Genomic DNA, 21064 nt, shown 5'->3' on the forward strand with positions numbered 1-21064 from the left:
CCGGTAACGAATGGCGTGGGAAAGTGAATGGCATGTGAACGAGTGATGCTTGTTGTAGCCCACCTCCTCTCTGTGCTGGTGCCTCCGAGAGTGCTGTCAGAGGACCCTCGAGTTGCTTGGCCTTTTGCACAAACTTCTCTTCTGCCCTCGTGAATGTTATCAAAAATTGGATTGGATACCCGGTTTGCAAAAGCCAGTGATTACACACTCGAGCGGGACATTGATTACTTATTTAGGATTGTGCAGGCCCGATTTTCAGTGGCATTCCCCCAGGCAAGCACCCAAAGCATCAAAACTTTTTACAATATATACATCTTAGCAAACAAAGGCTTTAGTGTTCATTGGCAACAAATTACATAGTTCTTGTTAGTTATTATTCTGTCTTCTACTGGTTAATGATTCTCTCGCTTCCCATGCTAATTAGTCTGCCTAGTCATTCTTTTTTTCCCTTGAGTCGACGGGCTTCTTGGGTTTGTGGTCTGTGAGTGGTGGTTGCAGATTGCTCTGCAGGAATTAACCTTTTACCCAGTCAGAGCTAATTTCAGGACAGCTGCTGAATTGACTTTATCAGTTTCTCCCTTAACTTGGAAGTTCTGCCAAGTGTCCTTGAGGCCCATAAATTCTGCATTCTTTGTGTTCACTGTTGGTGGTACATCCTTCTTCCCAGGTTTTTTTACCCTTCCCCTTGGTCTGAAATCGCTGGTGCATGTCAGGCCTTAAACCTTAACAAGGCAATTCTTCCAACAAGTATTTTGTCTTTCTAAGTCCTGCACATCACTCAGAGCTAGTTAGCTGCTCTGTCTTTCACGGGTTAATTCACCTTTCTCCTTGATTAGGCTTGAAAGCACGCAAAGATTAACCACCAAAGAACATGCTTTCTTAAATGTAGCTATATAAAAAAACCAAAATGCCATTGGAAAATCAGGTGCAGACAGGTATGGACAGGTGAGACAGGTACAGACAAGAATGGACAAGTGTTACAGGAACAGACAGATGAGACAGGTACAGACAAGAGTGGACAGGTGAGACAGGTACAGACAAGAATGGACAGGTGCGACAACTATGAACAAGTGAGACACATGCAGATAGGTCAGACAGGCACAGACAGGTACAGACAACTAAATCAGATACAGACAGGTGCAGATAGAAGAGACAGGTACAGACAAAAATGGACAAGTGCGACAGGTATGGACAGATGAGACAGGTATGGATTGGACAAGTAAAGCAGGTGTAGACAGGTACAGACAGGTGAGACAGGTACAGACAAATGAGACAGGTACAGACAAGACAGGTGTGGACAGGTAAGACAGGTACGAACAAGAATGGACAGGTGAGACAGGTACAGACAAATACATACAGGTATGGACAAGTAAAACAGGTATAGACAGGTACAGACAAGAATGGACAGATGAGACAGGTACAGACAAGTACAAACAGGTACAGAGAGGTGAGACAGGTACAGCCAAGTATGGACAGGTGAAACAGGTGCAGGCAGGTGCGTACGGACAGGTACACAGGTGTTCTGTGTTTTACAACACAAAGGAAACACTGAATAGGTGTTTTGTGTATTTTTCTGCATTTGTGGATGTCCATCAACTAAAAAAACCTGTGGAATTGAGGATAAAAATTAAATCCAGAGCTTTTAGTGAATATTTCTGTCATCTTTGCAGAAGACGATTATTGATTGCAGAATCAAAAGAAATAAAATGAATAAAAAAAGATAAAGTAAATCAGTAGTCAGTTGCATTTCACAATGCACAAATGTCAAATGCAGGCTAACTCTTAACTTTTTACTAAATATTGCTGGGGAAACTGAAAAATGAATCTTACACCAGAAATTATTTTGTTAGTTTCATTGTCTTATGGTGTCAGATTTTGTTTATTCCATTGTTTTGTGTTTAGAAAAAGTATCAAAAGAAACACAGTATTTGTTTTCTATACACATATGCATATAGGCTAAATGGTAAAATATTACAGGAGCAGCATGGAAAAAATGCACATATGTTAAAGATTATAAAACTGAGACTGTAAGGATTCATTTGATTCAGCTGCTGATTTGTTTGGTTTTTTTTCTATTAACATCACTAGCTTGGATGCCACTGTTATTGCAGAAAGTTTTCTGTTTTGCACGGATATTTACTGTTAGGTAGCAGGAATGCATCACCAACTTTTTGTTTGTTTAGTTTGTTTTTTTCACTACTCCTTCGCATTTTAGCTGCTCTTCACAGTTTTAATTGGCATTTACATGAGCTGAAGTGGTTATTGTAATTCAGCCCGCTCAATGTCATGAATAGTTTTCCTTTCTAAAGTACCCAAGTACTAGTTAAATTGCTGGAAGCTTAAAATGAACTTCATTGCCTTAACAAAGCAGACACTGGGAACTCTGCGTTTCCTTTTAACAACTAATGATTCAAATAATGTTTCCATTTTGATACTCTTGTTATAAACGTTGTGATCATTGAAAGTTTTGTGCAATTGACTATTTTTTTTATTTGGACAGCTAAATTGTTTTGCTTGTCTAGCTTTGCAGTTTTGGATTACTTAGTGGTCTATATGTAGTGTTTGTTAGTAATTGGGTTTTAAAAGAAGGCAATATCTGAATTTTAAATTACTGTTTAATTTGCTGTAGTATAGTAAATACAACTGCTGTATTTTAACAGTACAGCAGATTCTCAGTTGTCTTCAGTAACACAGTAGGCTATAGATTCAAATTTGACTTTCAAAATAAATATGCATTAGGCCTTTATTTCCTTTGCACCAGCATGGGTGATTTTTAGAAGGGTATCCAGAATGAAAGATGCATGCATAACTAACTTAATTATAGTTTTGCCTTCTATTTTCTGGGGTGTGATTTAAGTAATGCAGTTTGTATTTGCCTTATTTTTATTTATAAAAGTTTGTTGGAGATGATCTGATAATTGAAAGAATAATATTTATGTAGTGTCTATGAGGTACAAAGAGAAAGCTTTTTCTTCTGATGTATGTCATATAATCCTGTGGTACTGTGTTGCCTTTTAATTTTGATTTTCAGTGAGAGGAATTGCATCTGCTTTATAATTTCTGTTTAGAAACAACTGGATAGCCACTGTGTTTATAAAGATGAGGAGAAAGTTTTTATTTTGATTAATATGTTTTTGGTCTTTAAATGAAATGTCAGGACTAACCATTTTTGTGCTTCAGGCTGAAAGTACCTTCAGTGAAGAGGAGGAAGAAAAACTTCAAGTAGCTTTTTCACTGGAAAAACAGGATCTTCATCTGGTTCTTGAAACTATATCATTCATTTTGGAACAGGTATTTTGTTTTCAATATTAGGCACTAATAAATGTATTTTTTAAATCCAGCAATAGATTTAAAAAATAGGATAGTGAAGTTAAAAAGGAATTAGTGAAAATATATCTGTAGTATATTTTGTATGTTTTAGGATTATGATTTAACTGCTTTTTGTTTCATGGCTTTCTGATTTGGATAGGACTAGGTGCCTTTGTGCGGTGGTTTTTCAGCTAATGTAAATATTAATAATATAAGTGAGGTCTGCAATACTCCAAGGGAACTCTTGATAATTATGTGATATAGTATTCTCTCTTATTCATCATTATCAAGCCAGCCATGCATTTTTTAAGTTCTTGCAGGAAAATCCTAGATAACATTACTGAGCACAGCTTGACTTATGTTAGGAGTCCGTTACGGAAAATTTTCATGCACAGAAGCAGTCTGTACTGAGGTGAACAGGCACAACTAATGTAGCTCAAGAATTTGGAGGAGTGGATGACTGCATGGTGTAGCATGGTGCAGTCACCTTGTAAACAGAGGTTTTCTGATTCTGTGGTCTACCTCTATTAAAGCTGGGAATCTGTTGTATTACCTAGTATATATGGGAACTGTTTTAAATTGTTAAGCCTATGCTGTTATCCATCCATTTAATGTAGATATAGAAAGTAGAGTCTTGTACAGAGGGCATGCATAATGATGGTCTTTTGGTGGATTTAAATCTGGTCCTTTCTTACACATGTCATTTATGAGCAGTTCACTTAATTAACACATTCCATTGCATTAGAAATAAAACAAACAGTCCTCCTCATGGCTACCATTCACCAAAAAGTCAAAATAAAACCTGAGGTCACCTCCAGACTGGAATTTTGAATTTTCATCTCAGCAAAACAGCAGAATTACCTGTTTACTGCCTTGTCCTGATTTCGTCAGACTGCTTAATTTATATTATAATTATTGAAGATGAGCAGAAAAATCAGTTAATTCTCTTCATGATTCTTTTGCATTAAAAAAAGAAAAAGAGGGAAGAATATTAATATCTGCCAAAAAAAGAGTCCAAGATGGACTACATGTTGTATGAGAATTCTTTGTTTTCCTGCTGATAACTGTGCTTCTTGGAGCAGCTGCTTGTTCTGTCAGATAATAACTGTTTTAAGAGCACTTATGTGGAGGCATTATAGATAAAAAAACTGCTATACAGTCTTTGCTGTGTATGTTGCTTCTTTTTTTAACCTGACCTGGTGGTGACACAATTCTGTTTTGAAAGTGAAGAACCATATAGAGCGTTTTCCACAAAAAAATTGACACTAGTAGGGGGGTAATATCTGACCCATTCAGTTTAGGCAAACTGTTCTTGGTTTTTCAGAATATTACCTTGTAATTTAGTTTTGCTTGAATAGTGTGAATTTGGAAGAGTTCTCTCTTGATAGTCACAATTGGCTTCAAAGCCCATCTGTTTTTCATTGATAGCTGCTTTGCTATTATGTACAGTGGAAACCCGTATATATACTCAGATCTGACTTGTGTCTACTTTTTTTTTTGTAGCATGTCCATCTTAAGAAGGGTAATTTGCTACACTGCATTTTGAGATAGTTACTGTTTTCCATCTACCAAGTAAGAGGGTTAAGATGAAGAGGATGCAGATAGTTCCCCCAGCAGAGTTGCTAGTAAAAATCTTGTGTGAACACAGTGGCCATTTGTGCTAGAACATATCTGCTAGGACCTGTAGAGCAGCTCTTGGCAACAGCAGTTATTTTTCCTTTAACAGGCAGTCTACCACAATTTGAAGCCTGCTTCACTGCAACAGCAGCTACAAAGCATTCACCTGGATCAAGACAAAGCCGAAGCATTTGCTAGTGCATGGGCAGCTGCCGGTCAAGAGACGATTGAAAAGTTCAGGCAGAGGGTTTTGGCCCCTCAGAAGGTAATGTGTGTGGTTTTTCTTCTGAGAGAGAATAAAGTTATATTAGTTCAGTTTAAAGCAAAGAGTTTTAAACTAAGGTGCAATGTTTGTGACAAGTCAGGTCACTTACAGCTACTAGATCAATTTGATTGAGATAGTTGAATTCTGTTGTCTTAAAGAGATGTTACATTTAGCTGAGCTGCTGTAACTGCTGGAACCCAGCTAGATATACACTATTAGCAACCTGCATACTGTTTGTGAACAGGCTTTAAAGCATGCCCAGGGGACGGTGTGTTCATGAGCATTAGTGGTGATTGAGCTCATCAGGTTGGTCATTCTCTGTGCTTGTATCTGAGTCCTGCCATCTTTAATTTTGTAAGCTGGTAGCATAGTGAATTTTGTAAAATGCTTATTACAATTTTGTGGTGTTTTTCTATGATGGCATATAATCTTGCTTCCTATGTGCCTATTGCTACTTAAAACTTGCTACAAGCTTTGAAAGTCTCATTGTATCTTTAGACATAGACATCGATATATATGACAAGATATAATAACATAATTTTGTTGATTCATAATAACCCTTCAAATGCATAAGGAATTGTATATAGAACATATCAGTGTCAGCCAGGATCAAATTTTTAGAAAGAATTGTGAAACATGACTCAGTTATTCTTACTTTACTTTTATCATTGCTTTATATCATGTTGGGATAATATTCAGTTTGTTAATTAATGATTTCGTGAGTAGGATAAACATAGAAAATAAATTGTATATATTAAGTATACATGATACACTTAAAGAATTTCGAGAAGATGAAGTATATCTATGGAACAGACTGAAGATACTCTGAATTGCATTACAGTTGATTTTTTTCAAATTATTTAACTTCATCCTTTGTAAAACTGGGTAATTTTAGACGCATAACTTACAGGATTCTGATATGCAAAATTATAATAACTCATGAATCTAACAGAGTAAATGACTGAGAGTATAAGTGTACCAAAAAAAAAAAAAAAGAAGATATTTTGCGTCTCTGGGTTTTTTTGAAATAGTGTTACCAATGCCAAGCTCAAAGTTTAAATGCTCACTAGGATGGTAAGTGTAGAGGCAAGTATGACTGTCCATTGAAGGAGGTAAGTAATTTGAATACTTACCTCCTTGAAATTGAAGTGAAATAATGAAAGGTTATAAGGTAAACTTTTCAACATACAGAATATATGTGCAGAATGGAAGGCAATCCTGAATATAGCCTACAAATCAGATGTCTTTAAAAATTTTCTTCAGGCAGACTATGCATTAATACATGTCTTACTGCTGGCTCCTACGCCTTTGAGAAACGAATAAAAACACCTTTCATCCTCTTTCATTTCCAGCTTGTACCATACATACCCAAGGTCCTTCTGCGACCTGGTTTGGGAATGACCTTGCTCTGTTACTTGCCTCAAGTTTTGTCAGCCCTGCAACATACATTGTTTCTGGTGTGTGTTACAGTTTTGGAGGTTCTTTCTGACTTCAACACCATCTGCTAAGGCAATGGTGTTTTCCCCGCTATATTGCATCCCATATAAGGAAGTTTTAAACTGTCTCTTTGATTGGACTTGCAGCTAAGCAACTGCAAAAATATTGTAGTGACATTAACTTGTTTTTTAGTGCAAAAGCAGGTTTAAATACAGGTGTGTGCCATAACATACGCTTAAACCATCATTTTCTCACTTGCCTTTTTGCCCAGATAACAGGTTGAATTTCAGCTTAAGTGTAATTTGAGTTGGAACTTGAATTTGCTTTCTCAGTTTGTTTTGAAAGTATCTGAAGTTTTACTCCTGTTGACTTGAAGTTTATGAGAATTTTCCTTAAGATTAGGCTCACAAAACTAATTGCTGAATAAAGTACTAATTCTGCTAGCAAGAAGTAAAATATTTCAAAAATTGCATTGTAATGGAAGAACAACTTGGCATGTCCTTATAATCTTCAGAATCTCTTTGTAATATCTTAAAAGTGCAGTAGGTGACTGCATTGTTTCCTTCAATATTGTGTGTAATTGTATATCTGCATGTATTTTTTATATTACCTTTCTGTACCTTGAAAAATAGTGGGCAAAATATTCTCCTACTTGTACATTGCTGTACTAGCCCATTTTCTGTAATGTTCATCATCACCTCTTCAACTGACGTTAGAAAAAAGTTATAATCCTGACAAGTACTTAGAGAAGGGTGATTGCTTTTTCATTTACAATAATATACAATCTAAAATTTACAATTTTAGATTACAATTATACAATTTAGGTATTTATATTGATTTAGAGATTATATTAACTTACTTCTTTGTAGAAGGAGATGTGTAGTCAATTATTAATATCCTCTTCAACATGTAAATACAGGTGTAATGTATTAAATAATTGATTCTATAAATATGCCCTCTATATCAGTATTTCTATATGTGGCCATGTATGAATTCCCACTTTACACACCTTTCCTTCACATAAGGAATTAAAAAGCTCTCTTGTGGCTTCTTCATATGTGAGGTGCCCTTCCCTATCCCTTCCCTTCCCTTCCTATCCTTTCATCATCTTGGTGGCCTTTGCTGTACTCTTTACAGTACCCATATGACTCTTATGCTGCAGAGCCCAGCACTGATTATGCTACTCCAGGTGAGGCCTCACCATTGTTGAATACAGGGGAAGGATCATCTTCCTCAGCCTGTGGGCAGTACTTCTCCTAGAGCAGCCCAGGATGGCCCACAGTTGACTTAGTGCCCACCAGGAACCTCAGGTTCTTTTTCACAAGGCTTTTTTCCAGCTGGACAGCTCCAGTACTGGTGCTTCTCCCCTCCAGTGCAGGACATTTCTCTTCCTCTTGTTGAACTTCATGAGGTTCCTGTCAGACCATTTCTCCAGCCTGTCCAAGTCCCTCTGTATTGCAACACAACCCTTTGGTGTACCAACCACTCCTCTCAGCTCTTCTCAGACCTCAGCTGGGATATTGCATGAAGAGCTGGCTGAGGGGCCCCCAGCATGAGACTCACTCAGATCTGTTGAAGTGGTTCCACAGGAGAGCCATTAAAGTGATTCAAGGGCAGGAAGACCTTTGCTGTGAAGGTAGACTTAGACAGTAGGAGTTGTCCAGCCTGCAGAAGAGAAGGCTCCAGAGAAACATTATTGTAGCTATTCAGTACTTAAAGGGGACTTACAAGAAAAATAAAGAGAGATGTTTTACTGGGGCATGTAGTGGCAGAACAAGGGGCAATGGTTTTAAATGGAAATATTATGGATTGAGACTGGATTTAAGAGAGAAAATCTTGATGAGGGTGATGAGACACTGGAGCAGGTTGCCCAGAGAGGTCGTGGATGCTCTGTCATTGGAAGTATTCAGAAGATTGGATATGGCATTGATTTACATGATTTAGTGATCATGTTCCTAGCCCATGGCGGAGAAGTTGGACTAGATGATTTTCAGATGTCTCTTCCAAGCCAAACCTTTCTATGAGTTTAGGAATGCTAGTTGTTGGTTGGTTTTTCTTTTCTCTTTCATGTTCTGTTAAAAACACATACCAGCTTTTTAGTTATCATTGCATATTTGGTATGGACTGTTGCTGACCTGTTGAGGTGGTGTGCAGCACTACACATGAATTCAGAATTTAGTTCACCTGTGATTCTTTTGTACTTTTGCTTACCATGTTCTTCCTGCACATTAGTCATAATGAATTTTCTCTGTTAGAAGCTTTAGTGGGTGTGTTGAGGGTTTGCTTATGTGGATCCAAGTGCAGAATCAGGGTCATGATTAACATTACTGAGGTCTCGATAGTTCTGTTCCAACACCTACACAGTGCCCCTGCACACATTCACAAGACAGAGTTTATGGAAATAACTAAGATCTGTTTGGGATTTTATATTGTGTTTTAGTAAAATCTGTGTGGCAAAATAATTCCAAGTCTTTCCTGACACACGGTACTTAAAGGTTGTCTGTTTCAAAAGTATTGAAATGCTGACAGTACAGTATTTTCTGTCAAGTGCACAAGAGAGACTGGGCTCTATTCCATTTATGTTTCAAAACAATAAAATGGCAGACAGTTTAATTTTTTTCTATTAGGGGTATGATTTACGTATTAAGAGACCATTGGAACCTGTGTGATTGATTAGCTTATGGTCAAAAACTAGTGTGTAACTGAGTCCAAGTTTCATAATAAAGCAAAAAATTTGACTTCTGTCATTTCTGAGAGTAGGCCAGTGCATTTTTTGGCTTGCAGAAGTGTTCGGGTTTGGACTCAAAAGCACTAGTTATTATGAGAAATAATTTCATAATTTATTGGTGTGGTATTTCTTTATTGATGTGCTATTTCTCTTAAATCAGATTCTTTTCTTGCCTGCAAACTACAAGTTGTGAAAAAGTATTACTCTGAGTTCTGGGTCTGTCAGTTCTGAGCAAGAGGTGTAGGTGGTAATGTGCTGGTTTATACCTTTATTATGGATGAGAAGTCAAATTGTGTTTATTAGAGGAACAGAACAAGTATTTCCTAGAATACTGATTAGGTGAAGTTTTCTGTGGCATATTAAACACTATTTCTAATTGTTTGAGAAAAAAACAATTAGTTTTTGAGCAGAGGTTTTTGGAATTTTTTGAGCAGACGGCTTAGTAGATAGGGATGTTATTGACTTGAAAAATTAATAAAAACTGTGGAGTTAAAGCTGTACTGTTTAATACTGTTTCTCACTTCATCTTTTCATTTTTCTTTGCTGAATTATTGGCAGTCTTCAGCTGCACAAAATTATTAATTATATGTATTCTTCTGTTGTGTTAATTGGTTCTTTGGTCCTTACTCATATGGCAGTGCCTTTATTATATTATCTCTGCTGATGATAATGCAATCCTAGTCAATTAAAAAGATGGTATTTTTATAATGTTTTTTGTTGGATGTATTCTTAATCTGGCCTTTAAAATGATAGGCTGGTGATAATAGTTTGATATCAGTCTGATCCAGTTTTTAAATCTTTTCTTGGTAATGTACAAGTTTAGAAATGAGGGCATGCTGATCAGATTAAAATGTATTTTTTCCTCCCTGTAAAGAAGAGCTGGATTTTTGATAGGGTTCATTATGAATTCTCATGGCAGTTTTAGATCAGTTTTGTTGCTTTTCTCCACTTTTCCTCCCCCTAATATTATGTTCTCTGTGATGTGTTCTCTGCACAAATCTTTGTTTTAAAGGCAGATCAAGCTGAGTGCTTCGTAGCTTTCTAGTTTTGGAAAATTATTCAGTTTTTTTTTCGTTATATATACTTTATTCGTTAAAGTACATATAATGAAAAAGATAAAAGTCCTATGTTGCCAAGCAAGAAGAGTTTTTTATAGCTTTCAGACAGCATTGCTTAATATAATGATGCGTGGGAATGCAACTAGTGAAATTATGTACCTAAAATTCTTGACAGAGCTGTCAGTTCTATATCTTGAGTGCCTATTTGAAGCCATATGGGAAAAACTCTGAAAGTAATTTTCTCAGAAACTAGCCTTCTTGCTAATGGGTGTATATGTAATGTTAATGTGCTAAATTCCCTCTGCTAAATGCTGGCATATCTACAGAAATACTCTGAAACACATGCATCCTGTGGTTATGCCAAAAAAAGAGAAGAGAACTGGTGTGCTCTGTGTGTGTATGTCGTGGCAGAAATTTTTTTTCTGATATCAGAAGAATGCAAAATAAGGACGAATTCAGCTCAAATTATAAGAAATAATTTTACATTTTCTTTTTAGTATCTGATTAACTAATCATTCTTACATGACAAGCTGAGGTCACAAAACTAGTGTTGTACCTATGGGTGTTGTCCCAGTGAATTGTGAACCAGCTTGCATTATGTGATGCCAATGCACTCACAAAGAGACTGGAAATGATGAAAAACAAAGTAAAACCACAGTTTTATACTTAATGAGATTTATTTTAATCACCTGCTACAGCGCAAGTGAGTCTTATTCTTTCACTCACTCAGCTTTGTTAGTAGGAATTTTAATTTTTTACAGTTTTTAGGTACTACTTCTTAAGGATTTTTAATGAGTTGATTCCTATCCTTGCCCTCTTCTGTCTTATGCCAAGAAAGTATAAATTATGCAGGTTGGAAGAAGGTACATTTTGAGAATGTTTAGGAAGATCTGTAAGTTTTGTTCTGTTCCTACATGCAAAATAGCATTTTAAGAGGTTATAAATATGAGTACTGTCCTTGTCTTGTAGAACTTCCTATGTAATACAAACCATAATTTTTCCTCAATACGTAAAAGAGCTTTTGGAACAGGAGTCTGGTAGTGATTTCAAGACTTGAAATGACAGGTAACTTCTGAAGGTGCTTTAATGGTTACTAAAAATGTTTGCCTTATCTCTAATTAAAAATTTTCCAACTTAATCTTTCCTCCATTGGATCTTGTTATATTTTCTTCTAGATAAAAGCACTAGTTGGCCAGGACTTAATAGAAATGGTTACAGACTGGTGTACATTTTTACTTCAACTGTGTTCACAAATTTGCCATAGACAACACAACAGCACATTTGACTTTTGCACTAAATGCTACGGTTTTTGAAATTGGAATGCTGTTTCTAATGTTTGTCATAGAGTCTCTTTCTGTTTGCTTTCAAGTTTAGCTGTTTATCAGTAAAAATCAGTGAAAAATGAAAACTTGCAGTAACTTCAATTAAGGGAAAGGCTATTGAAGTTGTTCCAGCTTAGCACTAGTTTTACTCCACCAATGTCATGTCATATGATTTCTTTTGTATCCTTCCTTTTGAAGCATACTAGTTCTTTTTTGGAGCGTGTCTTTTTTTTGATTTACAAGGTTAAAGAGGTGAGGGAGTTTGATTTGAATATTGAACAAAGAAGTCTGAAAATACCACTTTTTTTGGTGTACATGCTAAGTGAAGTTTGCTGAAGAGAAAAATCTTTTTTATCCTTGAAGACAGAAATGGGAAATTGGAAGAAAGAAACCTCCAGCTAGGTCGGATAAGGAATCTAGTTAAACTTAAATATTCACTAATCAGGTGGATTTAGGTGTGTAATTTGTGCATATTTTCCTTTTAGAGTTAAATCCTAGTCTTCTTTTTAATATGCTCTTAATATGTTCTCTGAGAGGTAAGTGAGGTACTGGCTCTTTGTTTTGCTCCTTTTGCTTTTTCTAACATTAATTACAAACTGAAACTAACAGTTTACAGAGCTAAAAAGCTTACTGCTCTTCATTTTAAATTTTTTTTTTGCTGCCTTCTGAAGTTACTTATGTTCTTTGGGAAAGTTAAGCTGAGGGGTCCAAGAGCTGCCCAGCAAACATGATGTGCTTGTTCACATTAGAGAAGATTCTTCACATTCAGTGCCTCTATCTTGCTTGGTTTAATCACTTGACAGAGTCTTTGACCTAAATTGTTTTCAGTCTCTTGATCATAACAGTGCCTTCTTTTGAGGCCAAGATACTTTTCTTCCCCCCGGGAACTGTGCTCCATTTGATCAATATTTTACATGATTCTGTAAATTCACTGTCTATCTGCCTAGTCCAATCCAATTCTTTCCTTGCCTTTATATGACAGGTACTTTTATTTCTAGTTATTCTTGTCTACTGGTGAAAAATATCGTTCCTGCTTTCTTTTTTTTTTTGTCTGACTGTTTGCTGATGGTCTCACAATATCAACAAGATTAGGGCAGAATCTGGTTTAACATTGCATTCTAGTATTGTGTCTAGGTAGTTAGGATCCATCCAGTGATTCTTACTTTCTTTTGCCTTCATGACTGAGAAACATTGCCAAAATATCATTGAAGTTTCAAAGTCCAGTCTTAGAAATTTAGTGTGAGTCACTGTAGTTGACTATGCCACTTCTGCTTAACTTGGCTGTGCATATGTGTTATGGCTGACTGTAACTACAGACTTGTAGTTCATAAAAGTCTTCAACCTATTGTACTGCATCTGTTATGTGGCTGAGTAGTTGTACCTATGGTTTTGTTGGCAGCTGCATACCATTTTTATGGGGCCTGGTCTTGTGTTTATTTTGAAGATTTGTGTAATATTGTCAGCTGAAGATGCTTGTCACTCATTTTGTAATTCATTTATACAGTTAAAATATGAATGTTACAAATTTTAAACCTGCCAGGAAAGAATACTTATCACTGAAACTACAAAATGCCTCAGTAACCTATTTATGAAATGGGGATGCTGAATTTAATTAAAGATGAATATGTTTGTCCAGTAGAGGGACAGTTTTTAAACTACTGTATACTTTATTTTCTGTTTTCTATTAAAAATAGAAATCCTTTTCTATGGCTATTAAAAATATGGTAAAGGACTGCAGTCAGAAATTTCATGCAACCATATGAAAATCCAGCTGTTACACTGTAGGATTGCTCACCTGTGGAGCAATTGTTACAGTGAGACCTGCTGAAAAGAAGCTGCAGCATCCAGAACTTCTTCAAAGATATTCATGCCACCTGAGTTCAACTGATGTCAGTAACAACAATGGAGAATAGAAATCAGTGTGTTTGTGCAGTCATCTCCCATGCTCACAATGCTCCAGTTTCCCATCAGGAGAAAATTGGTGTTTGATCTGGGGCTTATCTTAAAGGAAACACTCTCTTCCTGATTACAGATTATTTCTGTGATGAAGACCCTACCTGTGGTGATTGGCAAATTTTGCCTGTCAGTCATTGCCTTCTCTTTAAAATTTTCCCCTTTTTTTCTGTTTTAATATTCATTTGCTATATTGAGTACACTTTTGGCTACATCCTGCTGCTGTCTCCTCTGTAGTAATACTCTTTTCTTGAAATGGAGAGAGTTTTTGAAGGAGTTAATAGTCAGGCATGTTTTGTCACCCTTAAATCATTCCTAAATGATTTCCATCACCACAGCAGGCAAAATTGATATTTTCATGTCCTATTTTGATTTTTGATTCTGGAGTGCTGTGTTTTCTGATGAAAAGTGGAATTGGCACCTTCAGCTGCAAATTTTAGAGAAAAGAATTAATGGCTTCCTCTGGTTTTATGCTGGTGTGATTACATAGGTAGGAAGTTAGAGTAATGCATTGTAGACCAATGTTTTTTTTTAATAATATAATATGCATTTAGTCCTTTCCCATCACACAAAAATGATAGTTAATATATTAAAACTATACCTACATGTTGAAATACTTTCTTTAAGTGAAAATTTTTCATTTATTTAACTGTTACTTAGTGTATTTTGTCTAGTTGATTATTGAAAGATGAGGAGAAGCGATCCTCAAACTTTAAACATGAGTATTTTGGTTTTCATTTTTTACAATGAATTGAGGAATATTTTGCCTTCAGCGCAGGAACTAAGTATGGCAGTTACTCTTTCAAGAATTATACTGAGTGAAAGGATGGCCATACTCATTCTCTTCTAGGTTATTTGCTTAGAACAACCAAAAAATAAAAGTGAAAGAACTGCATTAGAAAATTTCTTACATTGTGGAGTATTTATTTCCTTGAAATATTTTGTTGAGTGGAAAACATTTTAAAATGTTTCATTGTCAGTGGGGTATGTACTACTGTAATAATATGAGAAAAAGATTTTCTGAAGATGTCTTTCATATCCCATTGTCTCTTCACTGTTCCTAAGTGTTCCAGTTAGGATAGTATCAATGGCTTAAATTTCATAAACACCTCTTTCAATTATTCTAGGAAATGTTTCATTTTTTAAGTTGGACTATTCCTCTGAACTTAGGGGGGGAATAACTGAAGTGGTGAAGAAGTTGATATCTGAGACAAAATGACAAAATTCTGATTTCATTTGTTAAAATAAGATGTAATTTCTCTCCTTTTGTAATTGTTGTATTTGGAACATTATAGTCCCTTGCTAAGGTACATTGGGCAGAGACATTAAGTTGTTTATTTTCCCCATTACTGCAAGCAGCAAAATTATGTAGTGCACTTTTTCAGTTTGTCAGGCTTCATTTTTAAGGTTTATTTCTGCTCACACTGGGGCTATTCAAGGATAGTTCCTTTTTTCTTCAGCTGTGAGAAATCTACTTCCTCAAGAATAGGCTGAAGGTTGGGTTTTCATCCCCCTTTTATGCCGTCTTTGACAGTGTTAGTTACTCATTTCTTAACACTAATATAGTAGGTGTTTAAACTTCGCAGTCTTAAGATGTCAATATTTACTTTTAACTATGAATTAAGGTAGCCTGTTAAGTAGGGAGCCTTGATGTAGTGAAGCTGAACTTACCTCCAGAGTAGCTGCTGTATGTAAACTGAAGATGCACCACATTTAATAGAAATAGATGAGGAGACTGTAACTTTGAAAAATAGTGCTGTACACTTGTGCATTATTATGGTGTTTTTAATAAAAAGACCTTCAAGTGTGTCAATTTCTTTCTCAGGCTATGAAAAGCTTAATCTGATGTTCAGTCACACCGAAGTTATTACAAATACCATATCATTTTGAACTAAATGGTCTCTCAAAATAAGGATTAAATTATTTGAAAATAAATGGGTGAATCTATATGCCAGTGGAGCATGACACTAATTTCTGTATTGCTGTAACTGACCTATTTTGTCTGCAGTAGTTCGTTAGACTTGAGCCTAATGGAAGACTGCGTTCTGTGGTTCCTGTAAAAAAATGAGTCAGTAAGAAGTTATTGGCATTCTGTTTCCTTTATGCAGTTTTTAAAAATCTCAGAAAAAATGAAGTCAATTTCACTACTTCGGCATGTCCTCAAATTAATCAGACTGCCTGAGAATGGAAGTAACTATAGATGCACTTAAACTACCCTGAAGTCAGTCTTTGAGTATGGACGTAAAGTCAGGAGGCCTGGATATTATTTCTTAGCTATGCAAGTTTACAGAAGCATTCTGTGCCAAAGAAAGCTGCTGGCAACTAAGAACAGGGGTGTTCATGTTAATCGAGTCTTTCAGAACCACCAGTACCAGGAGGGGTTGACCCCACAAGGAGAGCCTACAAGAGAGCTGGAGAACTTTTTACATGGGCATGTAGTGACAGAATGAAGGGAAATGGCTAAAAACTGAGGAAAAGGGCAGTTTAATTTAGATGTTAGGAAGAAATTCTTTATTGTGAGGGTGGTGAGGCACAGCAATATGTGGCCCAGAGGAGCTGTGGAAGCTGCATCCCTGGAAGTGTTTGAGGCCAGGCTGGATGTGGCTCTGTGTAACCTGGTCTACTAGTGGAAGGTGTCCATGTGTGTGGAGGAGAGGGGAGTTGGAACTAGATGATTTTTAAGATTCCTTCCAACACAAACCATTCTATGATTAGAAGCACATAGTTCTGCCAAGATTTGAATTTGCAGAAGGAGTGGTAGGATTTCTTTTGTGCTCGTGTTACTGGCTTGTAGTTCTGACTGTGGGCTACAAGCTCAGTTTGCTTTAAAATTCTCCTCAGTCATGTTAGAAGGCTTTAGCAGTTCCTTAGCAACTTTGTTATAATGAAAATCTTTTGCTACCTGAAAAGGCACATGTTGGGGAATTTTGTTGCTTTAAAAAAGTTCAATCAGACAAACTGAACTACAGCCCATTGACAGTGGAAGAGATACTGAATTGAAATAATACTGTTGAAAAACTGCATTATACAGCTCCTTTTCAAAGATTACTATTATATGGTAATGTTACCACTTTTATTTACCAATTACCTTTAAGCTATACTGAAACATTTGATGTAGTACTAGTAGTAGACTTCTACAAATTGCATATGTTAATTTGCCTATGCTATATGTTCCTTTCCCATCCGGGGCTTTCATAAACTTTTCTCCTTCATAAGCATAAAATTACGGGACACTTGCTGCCAGTTTAAAATTGCTTCTGCATTCTCTCCCCACCAGGCTTGTTGAGGAGTTCAGCCCAGAATTGTGTTTTTCTCCCTTTTTAGATTTTGAAATGAAACACTGTTTTTGAGCATTCTTCTTGCTCTTTGCTAACTGCTAATCAGCATTTATTGCTCTGCTGGTAGAAATGCTCCTGATCATTTTCTTGCCAGAAAGGCTAATACTGGATATGACAGGACCTTTATACTGTTTTCCTGTATCCAGGTTATCTGTAGTGGATTGTTAAGTAACATTTAACCTGTAACAGTGAATAATTGTCCACATATTTTGAATCAAGTATGTTTTCTGAATAAAATGTTTTATTATATTTAGTAAAAGCTAGGTGTTCTGAAAGCAGCAAATCTTGCCAAGAAAAGGGAGGGCAAGAACCTGAACAAAAAAATTAGATCTTCATAGCAGGTTAAATTTGATCTGTAAAGTAATTGGCTGTTTCATAACTGTCTAAATGCCTGGTGGTTATAAAAACCTCAGTGCTGTTGATTTTATGTGTCCAAGCAGTATTTCTCTAGTATAGCATTGAGCAACTGATTGTTGCTTTTACTGTCCGTGAGTCTGTGCTTAAAGCGCTTTCTAAGGTACAAACAAGTGCCAAATCATGGATGAGAAACAGTGGTTTGCATGGTATTAGTGCATCCTGCTGACACTGTGGCACACATCAGTGAGTTCTGAGAGCCATATAATCTTGGTTTTCTGTAGTTTCTGTAATGATATGTTACAGCCTTTCTAGAATCAGGTAATTATCAGTTTGTCTGGGTCTGGATTGAAGGCATTTGAGACGGTAGTTCATGTTTGGACTTTAGTGGTTATTTCTTATCAGCAAAACAGTCTCACAAACATGAGTTTGGCAGCTTTTCATTAGCAAGGCACAAAATGGCTATCTCTTGTTACAAGGTCTTTTAAGACTAAACTACCCAACTAAGAAATGACAGCTAGATTATTTTCCCTTTTAACCCAATAACTGATCCCAAAGGGCCTGCAATGTGGACTTTTCTGCATTACAAAATGGCACCCAAATCCATGAAGAAGAAGGAAGAAGCATGAAGAAGAAACCCAGGACAGCACCCTCTGCCCTCCATCTTGCTTCCATTCACAATATACTAAAAAATCCCCAAAGTTAAATTTCTCACCAAGTGATACACCTACACTGCTCTCTATAATCTATTTTCCACTTTTGTGGATTCTAGTCTATCTTGAAGTCTAGGAAACTTTCTCCGTGAATGAGGGTCAAAGTCAGTGCTCCCTTGGGGGTCAGGGCACCCCAGAGGAGACAGAGAAATATTCCTGGTGCCCTGGGTTTCCACAGGTAATTTACATGAAAATTGCAGTTTTCTGCTTTAAAATTAAAACAAACTTCCAGTCTTTATGAGTGTAGACAGACAGGAGGTGTGATCTCAGTTTATCAGCCAAGACCAACTCCTCTGGTACTGACTGAGTATTCAAGCCCCTTTTTTTCTGTTGTTCTTAAAAATACTGGACCCTGCTCCAGAAGTTTGACTGAAGTTGGAGGTATTAGGTAAGAAATTTTTGGTGAATACGTGTTTTCTGAAATTCTGTTCTACTTCATTGTCCCTATTTCACATGACTTCCCCTTATTTTGTTCCTTCAAATTAGGCCCTTGCCAACCATTTTTTTGTGTCAGTTTCTTGTTCTCTTGGGTTCTGTTCTTGCTCTTTCAGGTTGAAGCCCTGCAACAGGCCCATTATTGACATTTGTTCTGCTTTCCTTTGCAAAGCTGTAGTCCTTCATTTTGAGTCTGACAGCCTGGTTCTTGTATAGTTGAAATGATTAGTCTGAATTTCTTTGCCAAAGAACATTTATTTGATTTCTCATTGAAGAATGTAAAATAAATATATCTGTGTAGTTGAGAGAAGTATTTTTTGACAACTAATATAGAAACTTGTCCTATTTGACAGACTTCTTGAATTTTTTCTCAGTTTAGGTTTAATTTGTAATAATATTTATGGGCAGCAAAAAGTGGTGAAGATATACTGGGAAGAGACAATAGAGTATGTCAAAACACAATGGGTTGTGAGAGAAATGGTGGATTCTGTGGGTGTTAATTTTGACTGTGTTAACCTTGATTTAGCTGGAGATTGTGCTCGAGGTTTATATCATCTGTAAAGGCTGCCTTGACATTTAATGCTCTGGGCTTTTTCAAGAGAGTGACTTTCACACAAATGTTTTTCTGTAGTTATGTTAGATTGGTGTTGGTCTTGTCTTACTGTGTAAAATGCTACGCTGTACTATTTAGCTTGTCTGCTGGATAGGGCTTGAGTTGGAAAATCCAGTGTTTTACATTGGAAGAAAAGTACTGTGGCCATCATGGACAGACCAGGTGATGTTTTTATGCATCTATAAAGGTGCTGCTCGTCTTCAGTTGAAGGGTCAGATCTTCTTATAGTTGAGGAAGTAGCTGCTTTCTAATGTGGATCTGCCCTGGAACAGCTGTGTGTGGCCACTGAGAAGCACTGTGGGTGAGGGAGTACAGAGCTGGTTCAGCATGCAATGACACCTTACCTCTTCTACAGCTGGTACAGAGTGGGCGCTGGAAGGGGGAGGTGCTTAAGTTCTTCCATGTCTGTGAGTACCGAGTGCCATGGTAATCTCTTCAGAAGACTGAGTGAAACAAAATGGACAGAACAACTGAGGATTTACAGGGGTTGTTGAAAGCTTCCTCATATCTTTATTGCCCTGATTTTTTGCCAGAGGGTTCATAAAACAGATCTGAAGCATTTTCATATATTCTTACTATTGGTTTGGTTTAATACTTATGTCTATTTCTGTTCCTTTTTTCCAGCTTGCACCTGTCTACTTTTTGTTGTGTTTTTTTTTCTAAACATAACCTTGAAGTTAAATAAGTGCCAGAGAGATCAGTGGGAATTTACATCAGTAAACAGTATATTTTCAACAGTGTTTTGTGTTGCAGTGACAAGGTAGCTTGCATATTTCTAACCAGCTGATAAGAAATTGTGAGAAGAAGCTGAAGGTCTACACTAGCTAAAATCATGGCTTTGTTTTCATGCTGGGCATGGAGAAATACTTCTCCTCTGCCCCAGTAAGTGCTTTTCAGTTAGTATATCACAGATTCTGGCACTGTTCTTTCATCACTCTATTTTCTGTAACAAGTTTTATACCAGAAGTAAAAATAATTTTATAGTCCTTTCTTATTTGAAAAAAATTGCCCTAAAGTATGTACCATCTTGTGACAAACAAATAGTTTGCCTTGACACAAATGCCATGCAGAAATGTGTCACTACTCTCAAAAGGTTAATTAACATTGCAAGATGTTGAATGTCTTCTAAGTAAATGAACACAACCATTACCAGACACGTTGCATTTTTCTTTCAAGAAAATGGACCATTTTGATACCTCAGGCAGCATGCTGTTTATTAATTAAAACTTATTCTCATACAACTATGTTTAAAACAGAAAACAGACTTGACTTGTAAAGAAAAACAAAGTAATTTTTAAGGTAAAGCAGTATAAAACAAGAGTTACAGCTGCTCCTCCGCTATAAACTCAGGCCAGTGTGCTGCCACATGTAATTGTTTTTGTTCTGAGCTCTCTACAGCATTCCTGGATAGATGTGTATTAAAAGTGAAATAGAAAACATAAACTTGGTTTTTAATTTTTGCTGGTTTGTTCTTCAGTCTACACAGAATACACAGTATTTAACATCTTCAGAAAAGTCTGAAAAGTCAGGCGTCCTTGTATATTGTTTTTGTCTCTAGTGGCATTGTGTTATGATCCTGGGTAAGCTGCTATCTTGCCTAAGGCTTGGTTTCTGTACTACAGTAATAAACTGTTTAAGTAGCTGATAGAAAGTCCTTCTAACATGAGGAGCAGAGGGCTTGAACCATAGTGACTGTAGTATGAAGAGCTGTCACATTCCAGAGCTCGATGTCTCTGGTTTTGTCCTTAGTGGTTAGGTGTTCTATCAATAGGTGGTATTATATTACCAGTTGCCTGCTTTGGCCTCCTTCCACCCCTGTAACCATAACTTAGGATCTGAGTCCTTTTCAGTTATCAGTTATGATATTTCTTAACTGACCATTATCAATTTTCTTAACTGAATGATACTTTTTTCCTTGATAA

The 21064-nt window shown here is 36.5% G+C and overlaps 1 protein-coding gene across 1 annotated transcript in view; it reads left to right on the top strand.

Moving 5' to 3' along the window:
* Positions 1 to 21064, top strand: part of COMMD10 (COMM domain containing 10) — a 110211-nt gene that overhangs the window by 513 nt on the left and 88634 nt on the right. The window contains exons 3-4 of the mRNA XM_084224968.1: positions 3181 to 3291; positions 5036 to 5191. Coding sequence (XP_084081094.1) covers positions 3181 to 3291; positions 5036 to 5191 — 267 coding nt within the window. The remainder of the gene's footprint in view (positions 1 to 3180; positions 3292 to 5035; positions 5192 to 21064) is intronic.

Source organism: Fringilla coelebs, assembly GCF_963513975.1.
Source record: "Fringilla coelebs genome assembly, chromosome: Z".
Taxonomy (NCBI): Eukaryota; Metazoa; Chordata; class Aves; order Passeriformes; family Fringillidae; genus Fringilla; species Fringilla coelebs.